Consider the following 18,500-nt stretch of genomic DNA (forward strand, 5'->3'; position numbering starts at 1 on the left):
CTTCTTCCCAGGTATATCAAGTTGACAACAAGACAAACTAAGACAACACATAACTAATTCAAATATGTCTCACTCGTGGAAAAAAACTTCTACATAAATGTTCACAGCAGGATTATTCACAATGCTGAAAAGTGTAAGTAATTCAAATACCTCCTAATTGATACATTTGTCAAATGTGAAATACAGTTGTACATGTGTATTCTTTGACATCAAAAAATGTAGTAATGGTAGATGCCCCATTGCATGAGCAATAAGAACATTATGTAAGAGAATGCAGGCAGTCACAAAGGACTAGCTACAGCCTGATTCCATGGGAATATATTAAACATCTAGAAGTGATACCCAGAGAGAAAGTTGATTGATGGCTTTCTAGGGTAGTGGATGCAGGGGATGATGAATAACCTAATGTACTCGGGATTCCTTAGAAAGCAAATAAAAATGTCCTAAAACTGACAACAGTCAGGATAGTACAACTCTAAATACACTTCAAATCCATTCAGTTGTTCACTTATCTTATTCTTTGGAGAGACTCTCCAAAATGTTATGCAAATAGGGTTTGAACTCTTATCCTCCCAAGTGCTAGAGTTACAGGCAGGAACTATCATGTCTGGTATCATAGGCATTTATTCACATGTCTCTTAATTAGTTTATTAAAAACTGATTATACATTTATTTCTTATACTTCTTGAGATCAAAAAATGAGAAATCAGGCTTCTTGCCATCACAGTTGAGGACTGTGATGCTTACTGTTGTTAGCTTGACAAAATCTAGAATGACTAGAATGACTAGGAGATGGGTCTCTGAGTGTATTTGTGGGGTTTGTCTGGATTACAGTAATTATAGTGGGCAAACCTGCCCATGGTGGGTGTCACCATTCCCTGGTTGGGATCTTGGACTACCTAAAATGTAGAAAGAGAGCTGGACATTAGCATGTGATCCACCACTCTTTGTTCTGGATTGGGATGTGATGTGACCAGATGCTTCAAGCTTCTGCTTCTTGGTTTCCCCACGATGACGGTGCACCATTGGTTTCTAAGCCCTTTCTCCCTTAAGTTGCTTTTGTCAGGCTATGTGATATCAGCAACAGAAAGAATAACAACCCATAGCAGAGGAACAAAGAGAAGGCAAGAAAGCAAAGAGGCCAACCTCTATTTGATAAGAAACCCACTCCTAAGATAGGAAACTTACTTAGAAGCAACATTTATACATTCTCAAGGGTAGAGTCTTAATAACTTAAACACCATCTATTAGGTCTGCCTTCCAATGTTTGCCCTGTAGATTCAGTTTCCAACAAATTTGAGCCATTGCCCAAAGTGAGTTCTAGTGTTAGCCTCCAATAAACAGAACCAGAAATCACCACAGTACCTAACTACAAGATCACCCTTGTTACAGTTTCACGAGAATTCATTCCCCTCTGATTCATCCAGGAAAAACTTATTTGGTCTATAGTATATGCCATGCTAACTTTAAATGAGAGATTAGATTTCAGTATGTAACTTCATAAAGAAGGGATTAGTGTGAGAACTAATTAAATTTTTATTACTTGTTTTTAAAGCTATGTCAACCATATGAACTTTAGCAAGACAGTGTACGCAAAGGTATGTCAGAACTGGACAAGTCAAAATGCGTCTGGGACCCAGAAACATCAAGGTAAAAACCAAAGTCATCCACTGACACTAACTTGCCTCAAAAACCAATCTGCCCTCTGCCCACTTAATACATCCTATTCCAGAGAGGTCAAAACAAAGTGGTATGGAAAATTCTGAGTCCTAGTGGCTGTCTCACTGCCTAGTTACATAACCTTTCGTAGGTCATTTAACTTCAGAAGGCAGTGATTCTAGTCTCAGTATTTATCAACTCCTTTATTTCATGTAGGTACCATTAAAGCAGTTGGTGGATAACATCGTTCCTCTTTACATAGGACCAGGCTCCAAAAGCTGAAGTGAAGTCTAGTCCATGCATCATCCATATGAATTAATGTCATCTGCCGGCCAAGTAAAAACACCAAGTGCTAACATCGTTCTATGTGAGGGATGATTAAAAAATAAAAGAGGTAGACAGCTCTAATTCTTCTTTTGCATCCTATTTTCAAGAAGATGATAATTAAAAGACAGTACCTACCCAGACATGAGCTGAAATAAATGCTTAAATCTCACTGCTTCCATTTTTCATCAGAACAAATTCAAATATTCACCCCAGATTTAGCCATTGGAACAATAGAGTTCTAAGCTATTGACCCACTTTGACAGACAAGTAGATATAAATAAATTATTTTGGTTAAACATAGGAAAAAGTTTTTTGCCTCTGCTTTAAATTGTCTTTCTTGCCCTTCCATATTTAATATTGTTTCATCTAGAATCTCTTTGGGCAGTGAGACAAGAAACATGAATCTGACTTAAGCCACACTTTGATGCACACTAGGGTGAAGGACTCAGACTTTTCTGTAGCTAAGGCAGTGAGTCTCTGACTTAGCAGGGGACGATCACAGACATAAATACCCTAGATGGATAATTAAAGATTTTTGATGGCCAGATCTATAACATATTGGGTTGCAGGGGGGAAAAAGGCTGACTATGAATAACAGTTTAAATTTGGTGAGTATAAATTAGCTGCAAGCCTAACAATTTTATTTTTGAAATAAACACTGCTAATTTTTCCTTGACTTTTCTTTAAGTTCAGGTGCAAAAGATAGAATGTGAAATTGGGTTCTGAATTACAAAACATATCTATGACAGTGTACCCTTGTGGCACATTAACGTTACCAAGCATTCATTTATTTGCAGTTATTTAACCTCGGCTTCACAGTGTCTTCCAATGGCTAATTTGCAGCAGGGAACAGGTAAGCTAATGGCAACTGGGTTATATTTTGCTTTTCAGTTTTCACTGCCAGAAAAGAGAGCCCGCTCCACCAATGCTCTTAAGGTCTGTCTAGCAATTAAGGCTATGAGACCCAGAGACCGGTTTCCTGCCAGCTGTTAATGCAGAAGCGCTGTTTTTTAGAAGTCAAGGTCTCCCAGCAGTAGCTTGGTAACCACTACAGCAGCTGTTCTAGAGGCCATGAATATTACACAAGGTCTGTCCATGCATTCAAGCCGCCATTCCCATAGCAACACACAGTGATTTTACTCCTCCTGGAGATGAGGCAGCAGGCAGAAACCTTGTGATAATGCCCTGATTTTTCCTAGCAAGATCAATGTCCTACTTACTCTTTTACATAGTAGTGATTTTTTTTTTAAGGTAACCAATAACCATTTTGAAATATGTTCATTCAGAAGTTACAAACTAAGACACCTTCAACATGGACAACAATCTAAGGTTTCAAGTGAGCTATTATTCAAATGTCTGCAGAAGATAATAAAACTCCAAGCACAATGATAATGAGCTCTGTCACCATATCAGAGCCTGAGGAAAATCCAGCCTGGGATCAGTTCCCTTGCAGACTTTAGACCTGGTTTGCATTTGCTCCTCTGTGAGTACACACTCCATCATAGAACAAAGAGGAAAACTTTCCTGGGGGAGGTCAGCGTAATCAAGGAATTCCTTTGTTGCTTTTGTTTGCATAAGTAGCATAAATTAACATAGAAGGAGAGCATTGTAAGCCACCTATGAGGTAAATTTTATGAGAATAGATGTTTTAGACTGGGGCAAATAAACATTAGCATCGATGTTGTTTTGTAAACAGAGATGATTCACTGGCAAGATGAAGTAAAATATTTTGGTATTACATGCAGTTTTTCCTCTTTGTGTATTTGGAGATCCTTTTGTTTGTGTGTGCATTAACCTCCCACCACGGAAACCAGTTGCTTAGATTAGAAAACAACATTAAAGATTATGATTGATATCACATTTCCCCTAATTATGCCTGTGTTAAGCCAGCTGATGGAGTATTCCAGAGGATCAGGAATGAGATTCAGGGGATACATCCACAGGCAGTCTCCTCAGGGGCATCTTGCCCTTCCTCCCCAAAAGATGTGGGTTTTTTTTTACCTTTGCTTTTTCCAACTGTGCCTGGGCCTGCCGCTCAGCTTCTCTACGCACTGCCTCCCGGTCCTCTTCCAAAGACACATCTGAATCGGATGGGCGGCTGGTGTAGGAGTCTGCCGAACCCTGCAGAGGAGAATGTATATTATAAACTAGATCCAAGTGTGTGATGGGTGCACTGGAAAAGCTTCAGTGATGTGACAGTGTGCTTCCTGGAATATGCTGTAAATTCCTGAAAAGAGGAGAAAATAATCCATTTGGCAGCAACCCACCTAGAAAAACCACTCTTTGCCCTGCACATTCTTTGCTACGGTAAGCTGTGTGTACCAAGACACCCTTCTTTCCCCAGGTCCATTTACCAGAAAGTACCCTTTCTGGAAGCCTCTCCCAGTTCTTTTATCATTAAACCAACTCTGTGGTGCAGTGCAGAGCTGAAGGGCATTGATACATTTCAAGGATAACTCCAACACCACCCTGAGGGCTGAAACAAGTATTTACACCCAGAGAGACCAACAAAATGCGACCAAGGGAGAGTTACAAACTTGGACCCTCTGGACTCTTGCTGCCGAGATACAATTCCCATTATCATCTTAAGGATGTTTCTCTACCTCATTCTTCACCTGCTACCTTCTCAAACAACATGATAAGACACTCAAGCCTGCTCCCCTCCCTCTCTCAGGAACATATTTTAAAAATACCTGTACACAGATATTTAGTGAGAGCTGGCTACGGACAACACCTGCTTGAGAGATTTCCTCTGGTAATAAATTACAGCGCAGGAAAAGGAGCTCAGAAAAATGTCAGGAATCTCCCTAGCTCCCTCTCATGCAATCATGAGCGTTTTAACTCAATCAAACCACCCTCTCCGCAGGCACTTACTGCAACAACGGAAAAGCGAAGAAAACACTGTCTCCCCCTGAACAAAAAGCCCTCTCGCTTACACAGATGTCGGAATTCTTCAGCCTTCCTCCCTTGGCTCTTTTCAGAAGCCTGATCCAGGTGGCCTTCATGAGCCGGATAGCGCCTTTATCTTCCGCAGCTGCAGCCCAGGGCACAGATCCTCAGAGCGCGCTGAGCCCTGGAGAATCCTAGCACCTTTGCTATCCATGCTCTAAGAAGCCCCTCTTCTCAGTCCCCTTCTCCCTCTGGGGCTCTCACTCCCAGCCCCAGTAGACTTCTGTCTGAGGAGAATCTTCTTATTTTCCCATCTCAAGAGGGAATACACACACACACACACACACACACACACACACACACCACAGACCGAAACTAATAATTTCTATTGCTTTCTAAATAAAGACAGGTCCAAGTGCAGAGACTGTCTTCAACTTCTTTAAACTCAATGCATTATATTACTCTAAATACTCTCTTCCCTGCACTTGGCTTGTTAAAGGAAATTAATTTCAAGAGAACCTTTTAGAAAAACAAAAGTAAGCAACCAAACAATCCCCCAGATTATGCCCTGATATTTCCAAGTGTAAAGTTCAAGCCTTATCTTTAGAGATCAGGAGGGGGTGATGGGGGAGGGAGGGTGCACTCCCTGTACTGGGCATGCTCCACATGAAGCTTCTTTGCAGATGCTAGCATCACACTGTTGGTTTACGTCAAACTGCCATTTTCCATCCAAAATGTAAACAGCTGGGAGGGTCTCTCTGCTTCTATAGTAACAGGCACATGGTGTGCCTGTCAGCTTTCTGTTCTAGATGAAGCCATCTCTCAAAGACAAAACTTCCTGTCTTTTCATTGAGAAATCATTTCCCATTCCCTGCCAAAAGCAGGGTATGCTATGCCATAAATAATAACTCATATAATCATAACAACCATCACAAATAATATTGCACAGTACAGATTGAAAAGTGCCTATTCGTCCTATCTGGAATTAATCTGTACAAACAAGATGCAAGACAGAGAGATGTGGTCATTTAACTAGGACATAAAGAGATCATAGTTTTATAAAGCAATGAATTTAATGGAGCTCAAAATGACTCTGGCCTGCTTCTCTCAGTAAGAAACCATAACCAAAATAGGTATGTGAATTGTCATAGCAATGTATATAAAGACATTTCAAAGCTTTGCTGATTTATTAGCAGGTTAACGTTCATAGAATACAATAATTGAGTCCAAATTCTTCCTGTAGATAAGGGGGCTGGGGCTTACAAAGGAGATATATGGGTGAATGGGGTTATATGTTTAATGTTTCCTTATGAAGAAATGCATATCACCAAGTTTTATAAAGTAAACAAAATTTGAAAACAGACGGCATCTGTCTGAGTATAGTACAGTATTACTTTGTCCAGTCTCATCTAAATTTTAGCTGGCCAAAGTGACATGCATCTCTAAAGTGACATAATCTCAGGAGGCAGAGGCAGGAGGATCATGTTTTACCAGACTGAGTTAAATATTGAGGGGTTACCTCAAAATAAATAAACTAATTAATTAATTAAAATATTATAATAAAGACCTCTTTATCTCCTTCCCTTCCTTTGGACACTCAGCTATTACTGATTCCCAGAAGCCAAAAGCTAGAAAATATGTAAAACAGGAACTACATAATAATAGAAACTGATTGCATTCCAACCCAGTATAGTGACATAAATTAATGGTCTATTTACAGTGTAATGAAGTTAATGTACTGCATCAGGGGCTTAGAAATTTTTTGCAATTATTTTTGGTTCAAGCAAAATATAAAATGGACAAATGAATCTTCCAACACAGAGGTGGTTTCTGAAGTTCTAAAGCTTCTCACATCTGTAGTAGCAAACTGAGAAACAATCAAGTTCAGTTAGACCCATGGGGGGTGGGGCTTGGTCCTGATTGACACCAGTTTGAGCATTTAAAGTGCTAAAGGTTCAGTTCACCTCCCAGTACAGATAAAAAGCCTCCTATTAGTGCAATGGCCATGTCTGTCTAGAACACCAGTCTCACTACAAACTTCTTTATCCTTCAACTCTTACATTTTTTTCTGCTCCCTCTTCTCCAATGTTCCTGGGTCTTAGAAGGGTTGATCCAGATGCTTCCAGATTCCCCAGTTCAGACTCAGGACTTCAAAGTTGCTTAATTTCTATACACTCATCAGTTTTGAGTTTCTCCATTAATCACAGCCAATGGCAAGTGAATTCACTGTAGTTTTGAGAACTATGCAAGACTAGATCCATCACCATTTCCTAGTGCGTTCAAGAGGACTTTGTGAGGCTACATACATTCAAGAGTTAGGAGATGGTAATGGTCACCAGGGGAGGGATATGACATTTTCTTTAGTGTTTAGCAATTGGTATGTTGCCTACATTCCAGTAAATAACTCCAGACTCATGCTCAGGGTAGCAACTTTAACTAAACTCAGTACAACACACACACACACACACACACACACACACACACACACACATACACTCACAGAGGTCAGGCAGAAATGAAAGTATGTGGGTGTGGGAGCTTTGCTGGAAGAATTGCATCAATGGGTGAGAGGGAACTGATGAGGGCACAGGGGTGTGTATGAGAGTTGATAAAAATTGATAGTATATATGCATGAAATTATTCATGCATTAATAATAAAAGCTAATATGATTTATCACTCTATAAAAAGGATTTATTATTATTATTATTATTATTATTATTACATAGAGTTGATGAGATGGCTCAGTGCTTAAGAGTACTGACTTTTCTTCTAGAGAATTCCAGGTCAATTCCTAGCACCGTATGCCTGTTCACAACCATCTGGAAATTGAGTCCCAGGGGATCTACTACCTTCTTTGGCATCCTTGGGCACCAGGCACGCTCATGGAACACAGACAGACAGACAGACAGACAGACAGACTGACAGACAGACATGCAGATAAAACACCTATAAATATTAAATAAATAAATAATTCAAAATTGAAACAGAGTTTCTGTCATTAAGAATCTCATCCTGTCAGGTAGAGAGTATTCACAGGACACACAATATTGGTTTCTTCCTTCTCTTTTAAAAGAAGTAAAATTGAAAAAGTCCATTGCTAGTGACCAGGTTTAACTTCTACACAGAATAATCATTTTGATGGTGTTTTCAGGTCTAAATAGATTAGCAGCCTCCCAGCTGTTGGGAGGCAGAGGCAAGTGGATCTCTGTGTGTTCAAGGATAGCCTGGTCTACAATGTGAGTTCCAGGGCATCCAGGACTACACAGGGAAACCATGTCTTGAAAGACAAAACAAAACAAAACAAAACAAAATGAAACAGAACAAAAGAATTCAGCAGTCTTTAGATATCACTTCACCAATGTTTGTCCATGATCTTCTGAATATTTGCAGCCATTCATTAACTCTACTTTCTAAAATGAGACCATGAGCTGCTCTTCTTAGGAGCCACTGTCTATCTAAGAGTATAAACTCACAAAATAGTTGCTATAGAAGACATATGGGCTCATTGTGGAAAGAGAAACGTGGCCATGTCCTTGAATTCCCCCATCCCAAGGTAGTCACTGTTAAATACTACAAGGTTTAGTGTCCAAAGTTGCTGTATTTCTTTTTAAAGACACACTACTAACAGAAGCATCGCACTTAGCCTTCTTCCTTCTGGGAGCAGGGAATTATGCAGAGAAAAGCGATCTATCCAATTAAGCTTTTGCCTTTCGTACCATATGGGTTTTCTGGGTCATCGTGCCTGGAGTAGTCTTGAGATGAGAACATCTGGCATTCATTTCCATAACTATCGAACAGGTTCATTATAAAAACGTCTCCTTGATGAGTTGGCTGCTTGTAGCTTTTGTCCTTGCAGACACACTACACATTTAGCTAGGCATATTCCTCTTCTACATCTTCATGCTCACACTGCTGATTGTACCATTCAAGAATGCAAGTTGAGCCTGATGTCTACACAGTAGGACATTCCATGAGCATTTATATTTCTCTTCAGAAATCTTAAATAATTCTGTGTTAATGCTTACAGAAAAACTTCATTAACTCAGATCAACTTATGGTTTCATCTGTCCTTCAGTTTCTCTTTCTGCTTTTATGTCACCTATGTGTATAAACAAAACATTATCCTTTCCTTGAGTGTTTTTTGTTTGTGTGAAATTTGCTTTTGTGAAGCTGTTCTCTGCTTCACAATCCTAACTATCCCCTATATCATGGTTCTTGAGCATTTTTGTGCTTTCTTCTTTAAAGTCAACATAAGAGCTCTAAGCCTGCCTGAGAAGTAGTGTCCTGAATCCCAAGTGGTACCATAAACTTCTGTAGGACTCTTCCTATGAAACCTAAGCAACACTCTTGAGCAAAATCAGCGTAACTTCTATGGTTTCTAGAGGCACTTAGATTCCGAACTGGAGACTGCAAACCTCCTTCATGGACTATACCGACTCAATACCAAATTTGATTCAAATTGTTTCCCTGCTTGAACCAAACCTGGCACAGGTGTGCCATCTTAGCACCTTACTGATTACAAGGGAAATGGACAAGAACCAATGGAGAAGCTTTGCTTGTACTTGCTGCTTAGCTGTAGCTTGCTGCTAGGGAAGATAATCCAGTCACTCCTCATATTGTCACTATCTGTAGTTTAAAAGTTTGGTTTTGGTTTCCAAGAGTGATATAGTTTTTTGTTTATTTCTTTTTGTGTTGTTACTGGTAGTTTCTTGATTCACAAATTCCTTCACAGATACAACTCTAGCTACTTACCAGTAATGACAGCTCTTGACACTAAAGATTCAGAATGACAGTAAAGTATTGAGATGAAGCATATTTTCTTACCTACTGTATACTTTAATTGCAGATGTCATATAATTGATATTTACATTCATATAATGAGAATCTCAAATATAATTGGCTGTTATTTAGGTCAGTGTCAAAAAGCAGTACCTGAAATGTCAGTAAGGGACTTTTGCAAGGGCATCCCCATGTGATACTTTTATGATTATGTAAAAAAGTCAATATGTTAGTTTCAATTTTATTAAGAGAATATGAAAATTTATAAATATTATAGAACTATAATATTATAAATATTATAAACTATAGAAAATATATAGAATATAAATATTATATATAATTTTATAGAATTATATAGAATATAAATAAATATTATAGAACTATAGTACACACTGATGAAGAGCTCAGATATTTTATATATATATATATATACACATATATATATATATACACACAAATATATATATATATATATATATATATATATATATATATATATATATAAAATTAAGGATCCCACAAAACCCCCACCTACATTTACTGAGCATACACTTCTTTGAAACTGCTGTACTCCCAACCAAATGTAGCTGTGGAACAGACTCAAGTGTCTTGCTGTCATTATTATACTTGATAGAATTGTGAAGAAGGTTGATGTTTTTTAAAGAAAAGGTTAGTAGAAAAATACCTGCCATGGGAGAACAATTTTTTAAAAGGCTAAGATGAGAGAATCAAAGTGTATAGTGTATAGGTAAGGTGATGACAATTTTAGATGACAATAAGCCAAAATTCAAGTGATAAAAGAAACTAATTCCAACTGGGATATGCTGAGAGAAAAGACAGAAGGAACAGAGTAGGCTCAGACTGATGACAAGACATATTTGGAGTCTTCACTGCTCTATCAGATTGCATTCTGTTGTGATAGAACACTGATCACAAACAATGTGGAAAAAGAAAGGGTCCCTCTCAGATCACATGTCTGGGTCACAGCCCATCCCTGAGGAAGATAAGGGCAGGGGAACATGAGCAGAAACTGAGGTAGAAACCACAGAAGAAGTTTGCTTACAGGCTTGCTCCCAGTCTCACATTCAGGTACCTTACTGATTTAAATAGTCCAGCCTCACTTTGTAGGGAAAGGGCTGTCTACAGTTACTATGTAGAGAAGGGTCTGTCTATAGTGACTTATGTAGGGAAGTGGTTTTCTATAGTGATCTATGTAGGGAAGGGGCTGTCTATAGTAACCTATATAGAGAAGGGGATGTAGGAAAGGTTCTGTCTACTCTAGACTGGGCCCTCAAACACCAATTAGGCATCAAGAAAATACCTCACAGACATTGGTGAGAATATGATGAAAGGGAACTCCTCATTTGATGTCTCCTCTTTCCAGCTGGGTCAAAGTTGACAACCAAGATCAATCACCACAGTTGCAAAGAAGTCTGTGTAGCTGACATGTTATATATTCTGTAAGATTTATTAATACTCTTATCCTCTGGTTCATGTAGATTCATATTAAAAAATACATGGACTGTGTTGAGACTCCTACTTATATGTTCTTGTCATGTTGAACTTACATCCTTCTCTTAATTTGAGGGGTGACACTTATGTTGCTATCAGTATGACCCTCATTATTAGAAACATCATTCCTTCCAAGACCTTAGCAAAGGTCTTGGGTTTTTTTCCTTTTAAATACATCATCAATTCTAAAAAGCTAAGTAGTATGTTTTAGATTGTCCTGGCTTATGTTAATAGGAAGATTAAGTTTCTCTGTGATTGAGAGAGACTCTTGATTTATGAATGTTTATATCGCACCAGACACTAAACTAACAAGTCTCACCCAATTTGGTCTCTAGTCAGCTTTATTTTTACTGAGGAGAAAATAGAGGCATAGAGAAGTTAAATGACCTGAGGTTACACGGCTCACAATTGAGTTGGGAACGAACTTTTAGCAAAATGAGTTCAAGTCCCTTCAGAGGCCATGTAAAAAAAGAAAGGCAGGACAAACCTTTGTACACAACTGATGTTTCTACTATTCAAAAGCAGAGTCTTTCTGTTTGACAGTCACAGGTACTGAAATTCCTTGCACTCATGAAGCACCACAATGGCTTCCAAGTTAGTAATTTCATCTTCCTTAAGTTTAGTACATGTGTGTGTGTGTGAGCTGCACTCACAATCTTCATTGTTTGATAAATTTCACCTTGCCAAAGGCATGACGAATGTACAATGAGGATCCAATAAAACAGATAATTTCACATTTATTCATACAGTGCTATTTTGCGGATTTGGCTGCTGTGACTCTGAAATTTGCCTCAGAGTATCTCAAAAGTGTGACACGTTGTTTCATCACCTATCCACGATAAAATATAGAGGGTGGAATGGAAGAACAATGGAAGTCAAGAAACCTGCTATTAAATGCTTCTTCTCTGGAAATGAATGTAACTTTGTCAAGCTGACCTTCAGAAACCTCAGTGGTAGCCAGCCTGCCTTGAATGGGCAAGAATTCAAGATCGTCCGAGTAATCTTTTGGTGCAGCAAGAAGCGCTGATACATGTAAGCCCTGAAGCTGAAGGAATTATAAATTTTAATGGTGAGCTTCAAATTCAGAGATGTAACCTCTGGTATGTCAATGAAGGTACTTCAGAGATGATTAATTTATGGGTAAGATGGACCCTGACTTTGGTGACCACTATCATCACGGTTTTGATGAAATTATAAAAGAAAAAGGATAAGGTAAGCTGATTGCCAGCATACTGCACCCCCTCCCCTTCCTTTCTGGTCCAACAAATAGAATTGCAAACTCCCACCTCCATGGGCAGAGTCCCAAGCCACCACTCCTCCTCTGGCCTGATGAGTCGTACCCCTCAAACCAGAGCTGAAATAAGTCCTTTCTCCCATTATTTCCTCTCAGGTCCTTGTTCACGGCAATGAGAAAAGTAACGAAGGCACATGGGTGTTATTGTTATTACAACTCTTCACACATGATGTCATTTTCCTTTGACTGCATTCGCTCTGCCAGCTCCTGTCTATTTTATTCTCCTTTGCAGAATAATTAGTCTAGAAAATGATGAGCATATGGAATCCAATTTCACTGTTCCACTTCTCTCTTAACCCTGCATATGCCCTTACTTCATTACCACTACTCATTCAGATTACCAGCAATGAAATTCCACTGTCTCTTCTTGGACACATTTTTCTCTACCTTGGGAGCTTTAGTACAGATGATCACACCCTGGCTGTTAACTTTTCCAGCCTGACTTTCAAGAAACCACTAGATATGTATTTATTTCTTACCTATTACCTGTACCTCCTAAGTCTTACTTTCTAGAATCTCTTCCTCCATCCAGCCTCTACATGCCTACTCTTCCTAGGACCCACCTCCTCTCATAAACACATTATTCAGTTCCAACTTTTCAAGCTCATAATGCAGACACCAGGAACCTTCTTCTTGTATTCTTCTACACATGAACATCATTCACTCCTTTTCAATTTGTTTGCTCAAACATTTTAATGCTGTGTCTGCAAGCATCTCAGTTATAAAACTGTGACCTGCCCCTGCCTAACAATGATTCCATCTCATTTGCCTTGCCTTACTTATAGAAACACTGCTTCTATATTTTTATAGATAATTTACCTACTGTATTAATTGTTTGGTGTCTAACACTACAAGATTTTTGTTTTCCTTCTATTTCAGTTGCTCATATATCAGAAGTGTCTTGAAATGTGGGAGGCGTGCTCTATAAATATCTATTGAATGAATGAAAAGAGGAAGACAGAGAGGGAGAGGGAGAGAGAGAGAGAGACAGAGAGCGAGAGAGTGAGAGAGAGAGAGAGAGACTGAGAGAGTGAGAGAGTGCGAGAGTGAGAGAGAATTATTCTCCTTCACATTTTAAATTTTCTTTAGAGGGTCTTAACATTCCCAGATCTTTCTAGGCATTACTAAACATGCCTGTGGTTTTTTCTTAATAACCAATCACTAATACAAAGTTGCCTATGATAAATATGTATAAAAGTAAAAGACTGAAGCAAATATTCCAGCTTCCATTTATCTCTCTTGCTTTATCATAAGACTTAGTAAATATTAAGTCCATTAACTTACTACAAAGGTCGACCCCTGGTCAGTTGATAGCCTAATCATGTTACATAACAAGGAAGTCATTCCAAATCAGAAAGAAGTTATTAAACTTAAAATTTTTATCTCGTCCTGTTCCCAAACCTTCAGACATTTCATATTTTGACAAAATGACTAAAGAATACTTGTGTGTATGTCTTCTTTTCACATAACTCCACTTTCTAAGTTTAGGAATGTAAGGTTCCAACCCTAAAATTGCTGGCGACTCATAGCACACCCAAAGGCAACTCATGTCAACAGCCCCTAAGGCTAAGTTTCCCCTTTGTCAGATGCACACACTGAACTTGAGTGGCTAGGGAGAATGTGCTAGAAGATTTTCTTATAGACGGCTCAAAACACACTGTAAATATCACACTGCAGAACATTTCCTGCCATCCCAAGGCTCCATCTCTTCTATTTCTTCAGAGATGGACCTGAAAGTCACAGCAGAAAGTGTGCCTACCCATTTAACATCTAACAAAACAGAGTTCCTGAAAAGCTCAAGACAGATCTGAGGGTGGTATTCGTGAAAGGTTGAGGCAGGAGGAAAATGATTTGTGGCCTGGGCCTTGTCTCAAAACAACAACAATACATAACAACCTAAACGGAAAGGCTTGACAGCAAGGTGAGTACTACTTAGAAAGAGTAGGATCAGCCATGGGAGGGAGAAAAGGGGACATCAGAATCTTGAATAGGATCCATGCACATGCATGAAAATGTCATAAGCCATTATTTTGTTAATTAGTAAATGCTAATAAAAAAGAATAAAAACATCAAGCCCTTACAAGGAGGAAATTGTTCTTCAAGTAATTTTGAATGTGTAATATATATTCATATATTTACATATACATTTACATATGTATTTACACACTATATATCTCCATATAATTATTTTGGAATGAACCCTCATTCTTAAGCACACAGCATCTAAGGTATGTGTTATGTGTTCTTCCACTGAATCAAATTCCTAGGTTCTATGAACGCGCTTCACTGGACAAATACAAAATTCTAAAATATTTTAATGGACTGTCTATTAGGTAATAATGGTCATATGAAGACATCACATAAGATGTTCTCTTTAGCTACAATTCCATCAAACACACAAATCTTGACTTTTTTCCATCTAAGGTGAGCTTTCCCTAAGACACAGCCACCATATGGCTGCAGTCCTAAAGAGTACACCCTAACATTTTCTTGGCATCTACTCGAGGCATATTGCTTGATGAGCAAACCAGTAAGAGATGAAGAGACATAAATGGGCAAATGATTTGAATACGGAATTCACCAAAGTAATCAACAGCCCCAGGCTGTTGGAAAGTCTGCCATCTTGCTAACTTAAACAAAAAGTTACTTTTCCTAGTAAGTGATACTCTTTTTAAAGAAAGTATCAATTCACAATGAAGACAGGATACAATAATGCTAATATCATGTACTTACCAACAGCTTGCCTGGAACAATTTTAGGTAATTCAATTTATTTGACTCCTGACATGGATCAGTATAATTATACTTTTGAGCCCCAGCACAACAGTCTTATGTTATTGTTTACTTAGATTATTAGGAAACCTTAGAAACAATGACTAAGACTGGAAAGGATTATATAAAGCAAATAGTTATGAGGACATCTATAGAAAACATCTACAAAATGTCGACATGTAAGTGTAGCCACATTTTACATACGTAAAAATACTGAAATGACAGTAAAAAAATAAATAAGGTTACATTTTTAAAAATAAAAATGTTATCAACCCTGCATTCCTGGGATAAAACCTACTTGATCATGATGGATGATTGTTTTGATGTGGTCTTGGATTCGGTTTGCTAGAATTTTATTGAGTATTTTTGCATCAATGTTCATAAGGGAGATTGGTCTGAAGTTCTCTTTCTTTGTCGGGTCCTTGTGGGGTTTGGGTATGAGTGTAATTGTAGCTTCATAGAACGAATTGGGTAGTGTTCCTTCTGTCTCTATTTTGTGGAATAGTTTGAAGAGAATTGGTATTAGGTCTTCCTTGAAGGTCTGATAGAATTCAGCACTAAAACCATCTGGTCCTGGGCTTTTTTTAGTGGGGAGGCTTTTGATGACTGCTGCTATTTCCTGAGGGGTTATGGGACTATTTAGATGGTTTATCTGCTCCTGGTTTAACTTTGGTACCTGGTATCTGTCTAGGAAATTGTCCATTTCATCCAGGTTTTCCAGTTTTGTTGAGTATAGGCCTTTGTAGTAGGAACTGATGATTTTTTGAATTTCTTCAGTTTCTGTTGTTATGTCTCCCTTTTCAGTTCTGATTTTATTAATTTGGATACTGTCTCTGTGCCCTCTGGTTAATCTGGCTAAGGGTTTATCTATCTTGTTGATTTTCTCAAAGAACCAACTCCTGGTTTTATTGATATTTTGTATTGTTCTTTCTGTTTCTATTTGGTTGATTTCAGCCCTGAGTTTGATTATTTCCTGCCTTCTACTCCTCCTGGGTGTATTTGCTTCTTTTTGTTCTAGAGCTTTTAGTTGTGCAGTCAACTTGTTAGTGTGTGCTCTTTCCAGTTTCTTTTTGTAGGCACTTAGAGCTATGAGCTTTCCTCTTAGCACTGCCTTCATGGAGTCCCACAAGTTTTGGTATGATGTGTCCTCATTTTCATTGAATTCTAAAAAGTCTTTTATTTCTTTCTTTATTTCTTCCTTGACCAAGTCATCATTGAGTAGAGAGTTGTTCAGTTTCCATGTGCACGTGGGTTTTCCATTGGTTTTGTCATTATTAAAGACCAGTCTTAGTCCGTGGTGATCTGATAAGATGCAAGGGATTATTTCAATCTTTTTGTATCTGTAGAGGCTTGTTTTGTGACCAATTATATGGTCTATTTTGGAGAAGGTACCATGAGGTGCTGAGAAAAAGGTATATTCTTTTGTTTTAGGATGAAATGTTCTATAGATGTCTGTTAAGTCCATTCGGTTCATAACTTCTGTTAATTTCAAAGTGTCTATGTTTAGTTTCTGTTTCCATGATCTGTCCATTGCTGACAGTGGGGTGTTGAAATCCCCCACTATTATTGTGTGAGGTGTAATGTGTGTTTTGAGCTTTAGTAAAGTTTCTTTTATGTATGTAGGTGCCCTTGCATTTGGAGCATAGATGTTCAGAATTGAGAGTTCACCTTGGTAGATTTTTCCTTTGATGAGTATGAAGTGTCCTTCCTTATCTTTTTTGATTAATTTTGGATGAAAGTCGATTTTATTTGATATTAGAATGGCTACTCCAGCTTGTTTCTTGGGACCATTGGCTTGAAAAATTGTTTTCCACCCTTTTATTCTGAGGTAGTGTCTGTCTTTGTTATACTAATATAATAAAAATGGCCATCTTGCCAAAAGCAATCTACAGATTCAATGCAATCCCCATTAAAATCCCAACTCAATTCTTCACAGAGTTAGAAAAGGAAATTCTCAAATTCATATGGAATAACAAAAAACCCAGGATAGCGAAAACTATTCTCAACAATAAAAGAACTTCGGGAGGAATCACCATCCCTGACCTCAAGCTGTACTACAGAGCAATAGTGATAAAAACTACCTGGTATTGGTACAGAGACAGGCAGGAAGATCAATGGAATAGAATTGAAGACCCAGAAATGAACCCACACACTTATGGTCACTTGATCTTTGACAAAGGAGCTAAAACTGTCCAGTGGAAAAAGGACAGCATTTTCAACAAATGGTGCTGGTTCAACTGGAGGACAACATGTAGAAGAATGAAAATTGATCCATTCTTATCCCCTTGTACAAAGCTCAAATCTAAGTGGATAAAGGACCTCCACATAAAACCAGATACACTGAAACTAATAGAAGAGAAGGTGGGGAAAAGCCTCGAATACTTGGGCACAGGGGAAAAGTTCCTGAACAGAACTCCAATGGCATATGCTCTAAGATCGAGAATTGACAAATGGGACTTCATAAAATTGCAAAGTTTCTGTAAGGCAAAGGACACTGTCAATAGGACAAAACGACAACCAACAAATTGGGAAAAGATCTTTACCAATCCTTCATCTGATAGAGGGCTAATATCCAATATATACAAAGAACTCAAGAAATTAGACTCCAGACAACCAAATTACCCTATTAAAAAATGGGGTATAGAGCTTAACAAAGAATTTTCAACGGAAGAAACTCGAATGGCCGAGAAGCATCTAAAGAAATGTTCAGCATCCTTAGTCGTCAGGGAAATGCAAATCAAAACAACCCTGAGATTCCATCTCACACCAGTCAGAATGGCTAAGATTAAAAACTCAGGTGATAGTAGATGCTGGCGAGGGTGTGGAGAAAGAGGAACACTCCTCCATTGTTGGTGGGACTGCAAGATGGTGCAACCACTTTGGAAATCAGTCTGGCGGTTCCTCAGAAAATTGGACATAGCATTACCCGAGGATCCAGCTATACCACTCCTAGGCATATACCCAGAAGATGCTCAAACATATAACAAGGACATATGCTCAACTATGTTCATAGCAGCCTTATTTATAATAGCCAGGAGCTGGAAAGAACCCAGATGTCCTTCAACTGAGGAATGGATTAAAAAAATGTGGTATATTTACACAATGGAGTATTACTCAGCTATTAAAAACAATGAATTCGAGAGGTTCCTAGGTAAATGGATGGAACTAGAAATTATCATCCTGAGTGAGGTAAGCCAATCACAAAAGAACACACATGGTATTCACTCACTGATTATTGGATATTAGCCTAGAACCTTGAAATGCCCAC

General features: G+C 38.4%; 1 protein-coding gene across 7 annotated transcripts in view; it reads right to left on the bottom strand.

The window, feature by feature from the left end:
* Positions 1–18,500, bottom strand: part of Cacnb2 (calcium voltage-gated channel auxiliary subunit beta 2) — a 359,301-nt gene that overhangs the window by 105,332 nt on the left and 235,469 nt on the right. For all 7 annotated transcript variants that reach the window (XM_028764828.1, XM_028764829.1, XM_028764825.1 and 4 more), the window contains one exon: positions 3,988–4,107. In XM_028764828.1, coding sequence (XP_028620661.1) covers positions 3,988–4,107 — 120 coding nt within the window. The remainder of the gene's footprint in view (positions 1–3,987; positions 4,108–18,500) is intronic.

Source organism: Grammomys surdaster, unplaced genomic scaffold (genome assembly GCF_004785775.1).
Source record: "Grammomys surdaster isolate TR1022 unplaced genomic scaffold, NIH_TR_1.0 146, whole genome shotgun sequence".
NCBI lineage: Eukaryota > Metazoa > Chordata > Mammalia > Rodentia > Muridae > Grammomys > Grammomys surdaster.